This window comes from Mobula hypostoma, chromosome 2, assembly GCF_963921235.1.
Source record: "Mobula hypostoma chromosome 2, sMobHyp1.1, whole genome shotgun sequence".
Taxonomy (NCBI): domain Eukaryota; kingdom Metazoa; phylum Chordata; class Chondrichthyes; order Myliobatiformes; family Myliobatidae; genus Mobula; species Mobula hypostoma.
The window spans coordinates 138,553,957-138,569,935 of record NC_086098.1 but is presented as its reverse complement, the minus strand read 5'-3'; the positions used below and the strand labels follow the sequence as shown (position 1 = coordinate 138,569,935).

At 42.5% G+C, this 15,979-nt stretch overlaps 1 protein-coding gene across 4 annotated transcripts in view; it reads right to left on the bottom strand.

Annotated features, from left to right (window-relative positions):
- Positions 1-15,979, bottom strand: part of slc22a16 (solute carrier family 22 member 16) — a 115,429-nt gene that overhangs the window by 14,876 nt on the left and 84,574 nt on the right. For all 4 annotated transcript variants that reach the window (XM_063040757.1, XM_063040760.1, XM_063040758.1 and 1 more), the window contains exons 6-7: positions 9,584-9,711; positions 1,707-1,816 (exon numbers count right to left, since the gene is read on the bottom strand). In XM_063040757.1, the coding sequence (XP_062896827.1) occupies positions 1,707-1,816; positions 9,584-9,711 (238 nt within the window). The remainder of the gene's footprint in view (positions 1-1,706; positions 1,817-9,583; positions 9,712-15,979) is intronic.

Below are 15,979 nucleotides of genomic sequence, written 5' to 3'. Positions count from 1 at the left end.
ACTGGCATATCAATATAGATTTTATATTAATTGTAGAGTGAAACCATCTAATAGAGATGAATGTTGTCACTCATCTAAAGCTGACATCTAGCTTTATTGATTGACAGCTTCAAAACCGCAGAATCAAATATCGCTGTGATTATTGTACGTTCTAGTATCAATTGTTTGGCAACAATAAAGTGTAAAATAAAGTAAACATTTAGACCCAGCACAGGAATGTCCCAAACTGAGGAAAAAAGTACTTATTTATAAAATTTTTGAAAAATCACAGAAAATATTGCAAACATTTAGCAGGACAAACAGCATATTTTCTTGGGGATGGGAGGTCACATTTATTTCCAAAAGAACTGCTCACAGAATGCCGGTGGCTAATTTATAAACGCAAGAGATTTTGCAGATGTTGGATCTCTTAAGCAACAAAACCAAACTGCTGGAAGAACTCAGCAAGTCAGTGGCTAAGCAAATTGTTCTTGTATGACTGGACTTATACAAGTAGAGGGAGGTTCTGGGACAATCATTGATCTCTGCTGGAGCAGGGAAATAACTGGTTTTATCCCAATGATTCCGGGAATGAAAGAGTTAATGTAAGAGGAACATTTGATGGCTCTGGGCCTGTACTCACTGGAGTTTAGAAGAATGAGGGGCAATCTCATTGAAACCTAGCAAATATTGAGTGGATGTGTGGAGATGATGTTTCCTATAGTGGGTGAATCTAGAACCAAAAGTTACAGCCTCAGAGTAATGGGACATCCATTTAGAATAGAGAAGAGGAGGAATTTCTTTAGCCAGAGAGTGGTGAATCTGTGGAATTCATTGCCACACAGAGCTGTGAAGGCCAAGTTACTTGGTATATCAAAAGCGTAGATTGATAGGTTCTGGGTCAGTAAGGCCATCAAAGGTTTACAAGGAGAAGGCAGGAGAATGGGGTTGAGAGGGATAATAAATCAGCCATGGTGGAATGGCAGAGCAGATTTGATGGACCAAATGGCTTAATTCTGCTCCTATGTCTTATGGTCAAAAACATGGACATCAAGGAAAATGGTCTTAGGCTTATCTACCTTTCTCGTGAACAAATACCTTTCCACTATTAACTGTGCTTGAGATGATAAACATATAGAGTGTGCACCCTACTTTAAAAGCTTTAAGGAGAAATATGAATGTAATATTTGGAAGTGGAAGTTGATAGCTTCTTGGCTAGGCAGGACGTCAAAGGTTATGGGGGAGGGAAGGCAGAATAATGGCATTGCCTCAAGGGGCTAAGTGGCCTGATTCTGCTCCCATGTCTTATGGTCCAATAATCTAATACAGAGTTAATCAGAGCCTTCAGAAATCCTTCTTTCAGTTAAGTCCTGACGAAGGGTCTCGGCCCGAAACGTCGACTGTACCTCTTCCTACAGATGCTGCCTGGCCTGCTGCGTTCACCAGCAATTTTTGTGTGTATTGCTTGAAATTCCAGCATCTGCAGATTTCCTCGTGTTTGCGCTTCAGAAATATATGCCTGATTCTGCAGGAATGTCTTAATCTTTACCCGAAACCAAGTTATACAATCCTTATTCTATGAATGTTTTTCTTTTTATTGTGGGTTACCGGATTAACAAATCTTTGTTTGGTAGATTGTGTAATTTCATTCTGAACTCTTACAGTTTAACAGCTGAAAGCACAGTTACCACAGTTATAATTTATCATCACATATTTCTTCCTCTTACCGTATTATAGTAGGGTACAGTTCAGCAGTGTACAGGTAAATCAGTCCAAATGCTACTGCGATTGCAAACTTTCCAATCATGCTGAGAGTGATAGACAGAGCCTCGATGTCCTAGACAAATAGAAGAAAAAAATATTTATTCAGTGTCACTAATTTCAAACCTTATCACTTTGGCAGCTTCCTCACTGGGTTTAAAAGATCCAAAACTCTTCAGGCTATTAAATATGACAATAGGAACTGAACAAATTTTATAATATTATCTTATACTTGATCTGCTATTAGGGAATAAGACAGTGCAGCTGACACAAGTTTGTTTAGGGGAGCACTTTTCACCTGGTGATCATATGCTATTAGTTTCGAAGTAAATATGCAAAAAGAAACATGTAGTCCACGGGTTGAGATTCTAAATTGGAGTGAGGCCTATTTTGATAGATCAGTAAGGACCTGGCAAGTGTGGATTGGGACAGGCTGTTTCCTGGTAAAGGTGTACTTGGTAAGTGGGAGGCCTTCAGGAGTGAGGTTTTGAGAGTACAAAGCTTGTATATGCCTGCCAGAATTAAAAGTAAAGATAACAGGTGTAGGGAGCCTTGGTTTTCAAGAGACATTGAGGCTTTGGTTTAAAAAAAAGAGGTGCATAGTAGGTATAGGCAGGTGGGAACAAACAGGGTGCTTATGGAGTATAAGAAATGCAAGAGAACACTTAAGAAAGGAATTAGTGGGCCTAAAAGAAGGCATGAGTTTGCCCTAGCTGACAAGGTGAAGGAGAATCCTACGGGATTCTACAGATATGTTAAAAGCAAAAGGATTGCAAGGGACAAAACTGATCCTCTGGAAGATCAGAATGTTAATCCATAGAAACATAGAAAAATAGGTGCAGGAGTAGGCCATTCGGCCCTTTGAGCCTGCACCGCCATTTATTATGATCATGGCTGATCATCCAACTCAGAACCCTGCACCAGCCTTCCCTACATACCCCCTGATCCCCGTAGCCACAAGGGCCATATCTAACTCCCTCTTAAATATAGCCAATGAACTGGCCTCAACTGTTTCCTGTGGCAGAGAATTCCACAGATTCACCACTCTCTGTGTGAAGAAGTTTTTCCTAATCTCGGTCCTAAAAGGCTTCCCCTTTATCCTCAAACTGTGACCCCTCGTTCTGGACTTCCCCAACATCGGGAACAATTTTCCTGCATCTAGCCTGTCCAATCCCTTTAGGATTTTATACGTTTCAATCAGATCCCCCCTCAATCTTCTAAATTCCAACGAGTATAAGCCTAATTCATCCAGTCTTTCATCATATGAAAGTCCTGCCATCCCAGGAATCAATCTGGTGAACCTTCTTTGTACTCCCTCTATGGCAAGGATGTCTTTCCTCAGATTAGGGGACCAAAACTGCACACAATATTGGGATGGTGTGGTCTCACCAAGGCCTTGTACAACTGCAGTAGTACCTCCCTGCTCCTGTACTCGAATCCTCTTGCTATAAATGCCAGCATACCATTCGCCTTTTTCACCGCCTGCTGTACCTGCATGCCCACTTTCAATGACTGGTGTATAATGACACCCAGGTTTCGTTGCACCTCCCCTTTTCCTAATCGACCACCATTCAGATAATAATCTGTTTTCCTATTTTTGCCACCAAAGTGGATAACATTTATCCACATTAAATTGCATCTGCCATGAATTTGCCCACTCACCTAACCTATCCAAGTCACCCTGCATCCTCTTAGCATCTTCCTCACAGCTAACACTGCCGTCCAGCTTCGTGTCATCCGCAAACTTGGAGATGCTGCATTTAATTCCCTCATCCAAGTCATTAATATATATTGTAAACAACTGGGGTCCCAGCACTGAGCCTTGCGGTACCCCACTAGTCACTCCCTGCCATTCTGAAAAGGTCCCGTTTATTCCCACTCTTTGCTTCCTGTCTGCCAGCCAATTCTTATCCACATCAATGCCTTACCCCCAATACCGTGTGCTTTAAGTTTGCACATTAATCTCCTGTGTGGGACCTTGTCAAAAGCCTTTTGAAAATCCAAATATACCACATCCACTGGTTCTCCCCTATCCACTCTACTAGTTACATCCTCAAAAAATTCTATGAGATTCGTCAGACATGATTTTCCTTTCACAAATCCATGCTGACTTTGTCCGATCATTTCACCGCTTTCCAAATGTGCTGTTATCACATCTTTGATAACTGACTCTAGCAGTTTCCCCACCACCACCGATGTTAGGCTAACCGGTCTATAATGCCCTGGTTTCTTTCTTCCTCCTTTTTTAAAAAGTGGGGTTACATTAGCCACCCTCCAATCCTCAGGAACTAGTCCAGAATCTAAACAGCTTTGAAAAATTATCACTAATGCATCCACTATTTCTTGAGCTACTTCCTTAAGCACTCTGGGATGCAGACCATCTGGCCCTGGGGATTTATCTGCCTTTAATCCCTTCAATTTACCTAACACCACTTCCCTACTAACATGTATTTCCCTCAGTTCCTCCATCTCACTGGACCCTCTGTCCCCAACTATTTCCGGAAGATTATTTATGTCCTCCTTAGTGAAGACAGAACCAAAGTAATTATTCAATTGGTCTGCCATGTCCTTGCTCCCCATAATCAATTCACCTGTTTCTGTCTGTAGGGGACTTACATTTGTCTTAACCAATCTTTTTCTTTTCACATATCTATAAAAGCTTTTACAGTCAGTTTTTATGTTCCTTGCCAGTCTTCTCTCATAATCTTTTTTCCCCTTCCTAATTAAGCCCTTTGTCCTCCTCTGCTGAACTCTGAATTTCTCCCAGTCCTCAGGTGAGCCACTTTTTCTGGCTAATTTGTATGCTTCTTCTTTGGAATTGATACTATCCCTAATTTCCCTTGTCAGCCATGGGTGCACTACCTTCCTTGATTTATCCTTTTGCCAAACTGGGATGAACAATTGTTGTAGTTCATCCATGCGATCTTTAGATGCTTGCCATTGCATATCCACCGTCAACCCTTTAAGTGTCATTTGCCAGTCTATCTTAGCTAATTCATGTCTCATACCTTCAAAGTTACCCTTCTTTAAGTTCAGAACCTTTGTTTCTGAATTAACTATGTCACTCTCCATCTTAATGAAGAATTCCACCATATTATGGTCACTCTTACCCAAGGGGCCTCTCACGACAGGATTGCTAATTAACCCTTCCTCATTGCTCAATACCCAGTCTAGAATAGCCTGCTCTCTAGTTGGTTCAAAAAAAACCATCCCGCATACATTCCAAGAAATCCTCTTCCTCAGCACCCTTAACAATTTGGTTCACCCAATCTACGTGTAGATTGAAGTCACCCATTATAACTGCTGTTCCTTTATTGCACTCATTTCTAATTTCCTGTTTAATACCATCCCCAACCTCACTACTACTGTTAGGTGGCCTATACACAACTCCCACCAGCGTTTTCATCCCCTTAGTGTTATGCAGCTCTACCCATATCGATTCCACATCCTCCCGGCTTATGTCCTTCCTTTCTATTGCGTTAATCTCCTCTCTAACGAGCAACGCCACCCCACCTCCTTTTCTTTCATGTCTATCCCTCCTGAATATTGAATATCCCTGAATGTTGAGCTCCCATCCTTGGTCACCCTGGAGCCATGTCTCTGTGATCCCAACTATATCATATTCATTAATAACAATCTGCACTTTTAATTCATCCACCTTGTTACGAATGGTCTTTGCATTGACACACAAAGCCTTCAGGCGCGCTTTTACAACTCTCCTAGCCCTTATACAATTATGTTGAAAAGTGGCCCTTTTTGATGCTTGCCCTGGATTTGTCGGCCTGCCACTTTTACTTTTCACCTTACTACTGTTTGCTTCTACCCTCATTTTACACCCCTCTGTCTCTCTGCACTGGTTCCCATCCCCCTGTTGTGAACTAACCTCCTCTCGCCTAGCCCCTTTAATTTGATTCCCACCCCCCAACCATTCTAGTTTAAAGTCACCTCAGTAGCCTTTGCTAATCTCCCTGTGTGAAGCCAAAAGAGACGGAGGAAATCTTAAATTTTTTTTGCATTTGTATTTACTCAGGAGATGGATACAGAGTCTACAAAAGAGAGACAAAACAGCAGCAACTTCATTGACTCTATACGGATTATAGAGGAGGAGGTGTGTACTGTCCTGAGGCAAATTAGGGTAGATAAATTCTCAGGGCCTAACAGGGTGTTCCCTCAGACCCTGTGGAAAGCAAGTGAAGAAATTGCCAGGGCCCTAGCAGAGATATTTAAATCATCATTAGCAATAGAGGAGGTACTGGAGGATTGGAGAATAGCCAATGTTGTTCTGCTGTTTAAGAAAGGCTCTAAAAATAAACCGGGAAGTTATAAACCGGTGAGCCTGACATCAGTGGGAAAGTTATTGGATGGTGTTCTGAGGGACCTGATATATACAGTATGTATTAGGATACACACAGACTGATTAAAAACAGTCAGCATGGCTTCGTGCGTGATAGGTCATGTCTAACCAATCTTACAGAGTTTTTCGAGTAAGTTACCAGGAAAGTTGATGAAGGCAAGGCAGTGGATGCTGTCTATGTGGTCTTTAGTAAGGCATTTGCCAAGGTCCCACATGGGAGGTTGGTAAAGAAGGTTCAGTCACTCGGATTAGACATCGGCTCTGTGGGAGAAGCCAGAGAGTGGTAGTAGAGGGTTGTCTCTCTGTCTGGAGGCCTGTGACTAGTGGTGTGCTGCAGAGATCGATGCTGGGTCTGCTGACATTTGTCATTTATATTAACAATCTGTATGATAATGTGGTTTTTTAAAATTAAGTGCAATCGTGAACAATAGCCAGATCAGAAATACTGATCAAGTCAACTAGTTCCCAAAGAGAACTCTGATGGGCCAATCAGATGGTTCACTGCTGCTCAGCGATAGAACAGAAAAGAATCATATGTACAATTAAGAAACATTAAAAAATAGTAGAAATACTGGAGTCATGGTATAAACACCGAGTTCCCTAAATGCATTACCTCACATTTTTAAGGACAGAATTATTAATTACAGCCCCTGTATTTAAGCTAAATTCATTAGTATCTGCCACAAAAAGGATGAGATCTAGTACTGGGCCCTGTTGACTTCCACAGTGCATAAACCTCCAGTCACTCAAACTCCTGTTGGCTATTGTCTTCTCCCATGGAGCCAATATTTAGAACGTAGAAAATAGAACATTACAGCATATTATAGGCCATCCGGCCCATGATTTTGTGCTGACCTTTTAACCTACTTTAAGATCAATCTTAAACCCTCCTGCATAGCCTTTCATTTTTCTATCATCCATGTGCCCACCTACGAGTCTTTTAAATACCTCTACCATCACCCCTGGCAGGGCATTCCACACACTCACCGCTCTCTGTGTATTTCTGACATCCACCCTATACAATTACCTCAAAACTGTGCCTCAATGTATTAGCCCTTCCCCCCCGGAAAAGTCTGGGCTATCCACTTGATTGATGCCTCTTATCTTCTCGTACACCTCTATCAAGTCACCTCTCATCCTCCTTTGCTCCGAAGAGAAAAGCCCTATTTTGCTCAACTTTTCCTCATAAAATATGCCCTCTAGTCTAGGCAGCATTCTGATAAATCTCCGCTGTACCCACTCCTTCTTATAATGAAGTGACCTGAAATGAACACATGTCCCAAGTGTGATCTAACCAGGGTTTTTAGAGCTGCTACATTACCTCATGGCTCATGAAGTCAATCCCCTTACTAATGAAGGCCAACACACCATATGCTTTCTTAACAACCCTATCAATTTTCATGGCATATTTGAGGGATCTAGTCTCCATGATCCCTCTGTTCCTCCACACTGCTAAGAATCCTGCCATTAACCCTTTATTCTGTCTTCAAATCCAACCTTTCAACATGAATTGGTTCTCTTTTCCAGGGTGAACTCCATCTACTGATTAGGCCAGATCTGCACGCTGTCAATGTCCCACTACAGCCTACAACAACCCTCCACACTGTCCACAACTCTACTAACCTTCGTGTCATCATTGTCCCTGTACCTAAGAAAACCAAGGTAGCATGCCTGACCGATTGGTGCCCTGTCTCACTCACCATTATAAGCAAATACTTTGAGATGCTGGTTAAAGACTACATCTGCAGCATGCTACCACTCACACTGGACCCCCTACAATTCGCCTACTGACGGAACCTGTCTACCGGTGACGCCATAGCCACTGCACTACACACCGTCCTCACTCACCTGGAGACGAGGGATGCACATGTTAGAATGCTGTACCTGAACTACAGTTCAGCATTCAACACCATAATTCCCTCCAGACTTGACAGGAAGCTTAGAGACCTCGGCCTACACCCCATCTTGTGCAGCTGTATCCTAGACTTCCTATCAGATCGCTGATAGGTGGTAAGGATGGGCTCCCTGACTTCTGCCCCTCTGAACCTCAACACAGGGTGCCCCCCAGGGTTGTGTTCTGAGTCCCCTTCTCTACTTCCTTTACACACACGACTGTACTGCCACACACAGCTCCAATCTGTTGATCAAATTCACAGATGACACGACTTTGATCAGCCTTATTTCTAGTGGTCAGGAGACAAGCCAAAGCCTTGGGTCTGCAAGTCCTCCAGGGTAGTCTAAGGCCCGTTGTCTGTTATGTCCAAGTTCAAATCGAGCCCACTGGATGCTGGAGGCCAAAGAAGACAATCTGCTTGGGATTTAGAGGACTGTGTATGTGCATGGGTGGTGGGAAGAATGAAGTGCCTTTTGTCGTGGTTATTTTGGTGCTTCATATGTTCTGCTTTGTTGTGTTCTTTATTGTACTGGCCAGCATTCAGGGCATGCTATGCTGGTACTGGAATGTGTGGCAATACTGGTGGGCTGCCTCTAGTGGTTGTTGGTTGTTAATAAAAATGGCACATTTCACTGTATGTTTCAATGTACAAGTGATACATAAACTTGAATCCTGAAATCCTATCGTAACATCCCTTTGTTTACCATTGCAAATAGACTATTTACTGCATATTCTATCATCTTCCCCATTTAAAAAGCAGTAAGATAAAGTATTCTCCAAAGGTCTTAGGTACATTTTTTTAATATATTTTTTTAAATGAGAGACAGAAGATCTGCTGATCACCAAACAACAAGCCTCAAACTCTGGACTCACTGATGATGGGATAATTTTGCACACCAAAATAATTTAATGTATTGCACTGTACTGCTGCTAAAAGAGAAAACAAATTCTCTGACATTTGTGAGTGACGATAAACCTGATTTGATATGGGTCTCTATTGTGAACTGGAAGTGAGAAAGGGAACGAAATGGGAAGCAGAAGAGAGACATTCTGTAATGATCAATGAACCGAATGACCATGTCTGGTGTCTCAGGACTAGGTGTGTCTACACCCACGCCACTGTCCCTACCTTGCCCCTGGCACTCTTTCTCTGCCACCTGTCTCAGGCCCCTCTCAGTGCTCCACCTTCACCATTCCAATATCCTTTGCTCCCGCCAGATTTACAAATTCGCTCTCCGCTCCACATTGACAAATACAGTACATGTCAACCTTCACTAATCCGGCACCACTGGGACCTGAGGAGCGCCGGATTAGTGAAAATGCCGAATTACAGAAGGATCACATTAAGCATAATCAGTGTTGGATTATCGAAGGAACCGGATTACAGGTAGTCAGATTAGTGAAGGTCAACCTGTATGTACTGTGCAAAAGTCTTAGGTACTCTAGGTATACATGTGTGCATAAGATGTTTGCACAGTATTGTAGAGAATTTTGTACATAAAACTTACTCAAAATTGATCTATCATTAATTTTAGGTTAATAAAAAAAAACAGACACATTTCAAATCCAGAGTCGCTTTCGAGGTTGAGTGTTACCTGAGGAATGACCATGCTTAGAATACAGGTAATGCCAGTCAGGAAGAGGGATGGTGCCAATGTATTTCTTCTTCCCAGTCTGTCCATCACAATACAGGCAACAATATAGGAAGGAATTTCCACTGCACCTATTAATGGAACAGTGTTTTAAATAGAGCATTAGACACATAAATACAAGATAGTTAAAAATAGAAATTGCTCAGAATGCTGCCCTAACTTCACTTCAAAAGACAAATTTTCCTTCCCCCCCCCCCCCCCGCATCTTGAACTGCCACTTCCACAGGTACATGACACTCTGAGATAGATTGTTCATTGTGGGAAGACTCAGGACCCTATAGAACACTGAGGGAATCACAAGCACATACCCATGTCAAGTGATTGCTTAGTTTTAAAATATTTAGTTATATTAATTCATCAGCTATGTTCAAGTACATATTTTACTGCTAAAATATATTTGGGTATTAAGAATAAAAAGTAATTTGTTATATGCCAAAAGAAATAATTCTTGTGTATACTTGTGTACTTTTTAAAGTTCTCAAGGTAGCTGTAAAGTTAAAATGTGATACTGATTAAGGATATACATCAGTTCTGGAACAGTTATTACCTCTCAATCAAAGGGAATAACTTCACTCAACTTCACTTGCCCCATCATTGAAATGTTCCCTCAACCAATGGGCTCACTTTTAAGGATGCTTCACATCATGTTCTTGATAGTTATTGCTTGTTTTATTTATTAATCTATTGATTTATTCATTCATTCTTTTTGTAATTGCACAGTCTGTGGTGTTTTGCACACTGGTCTTCCATTATGGTTATTGGATTTATTGAGTATTCCCACAAGAAAATTAATCTTAGGGCTGTATATGGTGAAATATATGTACCTTGATAATAAATTTACTTTGACTTTGACCAAGATGTAAGCAACCTTCTTTACACACGTTGTCTCATAAGCTACATATTTTAATTAAGGACCTACAGTAATGGATGAACTGAAGGAAATTTATTTTAGGCAGGAAATAGTGTTGGATAGACTGTTGGGTCCGAAGCCTGATAAGTCCCCGGGACCTTGATGGTCTGCATCCCAGGGTACTTAAGGAGGTGGCTTTAGAAATCGTGGACACATTGGTAATCATTTTCCAATGTTCTATAGATTCAGGATCAGTTCCTGTGGATTGGAGGGTGGCTAATGTTGTCCCACTTTTCAAGAAAGGAGGGAGAGAGAAAACAGGGAATTATAGACTGGTTAGCCTGATGTCAGTGGTGGGAAAGATGCTGGAGTCAATTATAAAAGACGAAATTACTACACATTTGGATGGCAGTAACAGGATAGGTCCGAATCAGCATGGATTTACGAAGGGGAAATCGTGCTTGACTAATCTTCTGGAATTTTTTGAGGATGTAACCATGAAAATGGACAAGGGAGAGCCAGTGGATGTAGTGTACCTGGACTTTCAGAAAGCCTTTGATTAAGTCCCACATAGGAGATTAGTGGGCAAAATTAGGGCACATGGTATTGGGGGCAGAGTACTGACATGGAGTGAAAATTGGCTGGAGTAGCAATTAACGGCTCCCTTTCGGAACGGCAGGCGGTGACCAGTGGAGTACCGCAGGGTTCAGTGCTGGGACCACAGCTGTTTACAATATACATTAATGATTTAGATGAAGGGATTAAAAGTAACATTAGCAAATTTGCAGATGACACAAAGCTGGGTGGCAGTGTGAAATGTGAGGAGGATGTTATGAGAATACAGGGTGACTTGGACAGGCTGGGTGAGTGGGCGGATGCATGGCAGATGCAGCTTAATGTGGATAAATGTGAGGTTATCCACTTTGGTGGTAAGAACAGGAAGGCAGATTATCTAAATGGAGTCAAGTTAGGAAAAGGGGAAGTACAATGAGATCTAGGTGTCCTTGTTCATCAGTCATTGAAAGCAAGCATGCAGGTACAGCAGGCAGTGAAAAAAGCTAATGGCATGCTGGCCTTCATAACAAGGGGAATTGAGTATAGGAGCAAAGAGGTCCTTCTGCAGCTGTACAGGGCCCTGGTGAGACCACACCTGGAGTACTGTGTGTAGTTTTGGTCTCCAAATTTGAGGAAGGACATTCTTGCTATTGAGGGAGTACAGCGTAGGTTCACAAGGTTAATTCCCGGGATGGCGGGACTGTCATGTGTCGAAAGATTGGAGTGACTGGGCTTGTATACACTGGAATTTAGAAGGATGAGAGGGGATCTGATTGAAACATATAAGATTATTAAGGGATTGGACACGCTGGAGGCAGGAAGCATGTTCCCGTTGATGGGTGAGTTCAGAACTAGAGGCCAAAGGATAAGGGGGAGGCCATTTAGAACGGAGTTGAGGAAAAACTTTTTCCACCCAGAGAGTGGTGGATATGTGGAATGCTCTGCCCCAGAAGGCTGTGGAGGCCAAGTCTCTGGATGTTTTCAAGAAAGAGATGGATAGAGCTCTTAAAGATAGCGGAATCAAAGGTTATGGGGATAAGGCAGGAACTGGATACTGATAGTGGATGATCAGCCATGATCACAGTGAATGGCGGTGCTGGCTCGAAGGGCCGAATGGCCTACTCCTGCACCTATTGTCTATTGTCTATATTGTCTATTTTGTTGAAGGCATCTTGATTGCTTAAGTAGGCAAGGACATTCTAATCATATCACATTTGTAAGAAATGCATGCAATGGAAGAGAATATTGTTGCATATTCCTCTAAATATTTTCAGAACTAAGTCTGAATTACAAATCTGTACTAATTGTTTTTTTCAAGGTTGTATTGATTCCACGGTCGGAGCTCAGTGCCTTGTTTAGTTTGTGCATTCATAAACATTCAAACTACTTTTCTGAAACTAAACTTTCCAGGGAATGTTTCCATCTATAAGAGGAGTTTCCACAGGCTGGAAAAGAAAGGAAAGTTTTATAGCTTTATAGTCAGGAACCTGACATCAGAGCAATTTTCAACAAGGGCCTGATTTATATTTATTTCTGTTTTGGATTGGAGTTGCCAGTGTTTATTCTTTGCTGGAAAAGGTGGAAAATGGTATGCAGACATTAAAAGGGCACACTGATAACTAGGATGAAGAAGAGAAAGGACATATGCTGAAGAAAGAGTGTACGTATGACATTTTCTGAAGTATATTCTATCATCAACAAATCCTGCATTCCCTCTCCCCACAATTGTCAGCTTCCTATGGGTCATCATGGAGCTGAATCCAAACTGACCAACCACATAAATACTATCACTAAAAGAGTTACTCAATAGCTAAATATTCTATAATGGGAGACTCTCCTCCGACTCTCAAAGCCAGGTACCAGGTATGTCCGGAGCATTATGAAATACCCTCCTTTTGTTTCGATGAGTGCAACGATAACTCTCCAAACGCTCAACACCATTCAAGACAAAGGAGTTCATTCAACTGATATCACAAACTAAATGTTGGACTCAGCAGGAAAGGCAGCATCTATGGAAAGGAATAAACTGTCAACATTTTGGGCCGAGTCCCTTCATCAGGACTGGAAAGGAAGGGAAAACAATGTGGAGGAGGGTGGAGGGAAAGGAGTACATGAAGCCAGTTGAGGGAAAAGGTGAGTGGATAGGTGTGGTATGGGGGATGAAGTGAGAAGCAACCAAGTGAACTTGAGGGCAGGATGGAAGCTGTCGTTAAAGTTGATGAAGTTGACAAACTCCAATGAAGTCATCAACGTGGCGCCAAAAGAATTGCGGACATTATCAATGAAGGATCATTCAACTGCTACCTCATCCACCGTAGTAAACATTCGTACCAGCACACAATGGCTCTTGTGTCTGCCATTTACAAATGCACCCTCACCCAACAAGCCTGCTACTTCTACCACCAAGAACAAGGCCAACGTGCATGGGACATGACTAACCGCTGGGCATCCTCTGGAAGAATATTAATGGTTATTCATTGCTGCTGGGACTTCCTACGCAACAACATCTGTGGAAGGACTGCAGTGGGGAAAAGTGGCAAAGGCAATTAGGGTTGGGCAATCAACGCTGGCCTTGCCAGCAAATCCAGGTCATAAAAATTAATAGTTAAAAGAAAGTCCTTGGAAGGGCTTGGCAGAAGAGGTCCATGAAAGGGGTGCTTTCTCAGAAATATGCAGATTATTTTGAGTTAGTTGCTGTTTAGTACATTTAATGCCAGTTGCTCAAACAACCTGAATTAATAAAAAGAAACCCCTCACTTCAGCAATCGTATCAAAGTAAAGCCAGCCAACCCTGCTGCATATCATTCATTTGTTCGTTATATGCTGTGTTGTATGACATGGGTGATCACGGTCTTTCCATGACCAAGACTGTTCTTGGCAAATTTTTCTAGAGAAGTGGTTTGCCATTGCCTTCTTCTGGGCAGTGTCTTTACAAGACAGGTGACCCCAGCCATTATCAATCCTCTTCAGAGATTGTCTGCCTGGCATCAGTGGTCACGTAACCAGGTCTTGTGATACGTACCAGCTGCTCATACGACCATCCACCACCTGCTCCCATGGCTTCACGTGACCCTGATTGGGGTAGGGGGGAGGTGGTTAAGCAGGTGCTACACTTTGCCCAAGGGCGACCTGCAGGCTAGCAGAGGGAAGGAGTGCCTTACAAGTCCTTTGATAGAGACATATCTCCACCCTGCCACCCCCATCGAGTGGAAAGGGAAAATAATTTTGGCTGCTGAAGCAGGGATGAGCACATGGCTTGACCAGCCACTGAAGTCAACCAATTTTGCTTAATTTACTGCTTTCTATTTATCCAGAAATATCTGACTTTTGTCTCCTACCCACATGATTGACCAATATAATTTCTGATGATCTTATGCTTACTAAGTATATCCATTGCTACATCTTCCCTTCTGGAGGCTGGCCAGATCTTGAGTTCAACATCAATCTTCAGCCAAGCTCAACTCCCTTAATCATAAGTTCCTTTCATCAGTTACTCTTTGACTAAAGGTCACCCTGCAAGCAAGCAGTACAGGTAACCAACACGCCGAATGTTATTCAACATGATACAGGAATGCCATATCAGACCAGCTCCAGCATGGCCTCCGTGTTAGATAGACCCAGTGAAGACACTCTCACCACCAAGTCAGAATGTTACAAATTCAGGCCCTCTCCAAGACAAACCAGGTTGACATACATGAATTACAGTGAAAGTCGTGAACTATTAAATATGTTATCTTTCAGGTGAGATATTAAACCGATTAAATATTCCTGTGTGTGCAAACAGTGATTAAAGAAAGTGGCCACAGGATGCAATATAGGCTCAGGGAGAGGCAGCAGAAGATAGTAATTTCTTTTCCAGATGTTTGAAGTAGAGAATTACCCTTCTGAGCCACCCATCACCAAACCCTCCTACCTGGGATACTAATAAGACTTTGCACCTTTTTGATATAGGGTATCATTTCAAAGTTTGCATGTGACATAAATTCAGAAATTCAACAGATTTGCCAGTTAGGAGGAAAGTTAGGATCAGCTCATTAGCAAAACAATGGGAAGTGGTGTGACCATTAATATCAAGCAGCAGTTGTTTTCCTTTATTTTAGCTGGATTTTTCAGGACTGTTTGGCTCCAGATGTCACTTAGTTAGAAATACTGAATCCCAGTGTTGTGGAGGCACTGATTACCCTTGGCATAACTTTTGATCAAGTTTAGTACCAGGGAACCCAAGTAAAATTGAAGTCAAAGGGAATCTGGGGGAAAACTCTCACCAACACAAAGCAAGATGGCTATGAATATGTAAACACGAGGAATTCTGCAGATGCTGAAAATTCAAGCAACACACATCAAAGTTGCTGGTGAACGTAGCAGGCCAGGCAGCATCTCTAGGAAGAGGTACAGTCGACGTTTCGGGCCAAGACCCTTCGTCAGGACTAACTGAAGGAAGAGCTAGTAAGAGATTTGAAAGGGGGAGGGGGAGGGGGAGATCCAAAATGATAGGGGAAGACAGGAGGGGAAGGGATGGAACCAAGAGCTAGACAGGTGATTGGCAAAAGGGATATGAGAGGATCATGGAACAGGAGGCCCAGGGAGAAGGAAAAGGGGGAGAGGGGGAAAAACCCAGAGGATGGGCAAGGGGTATAGTCAGAGGGACAGAGGGAGAAAAAGGAGAGAGAGAGAAAGAATGTGTGTTCTCCCTGGGCCTCCTGTCCCATGATCCTCTCATATCCCTTTTACCAATCACCTGTCCAGCTCTTGGCTCCATCCTTCTCCCTCCTGTCTTCTCCTATCATTTTGGATCTCCCCCTCCCACTTTCAAATCTCTTACTAGCTCTTCCTTCAGTTAGTCCTGACGAAAGGTCTCGGCCCAAAATGTCGACTGTACCTCTTCCTAGAGATGCTGCCTGGCCTGCTGCGTTCACCAGCAACTTTGATGTGTG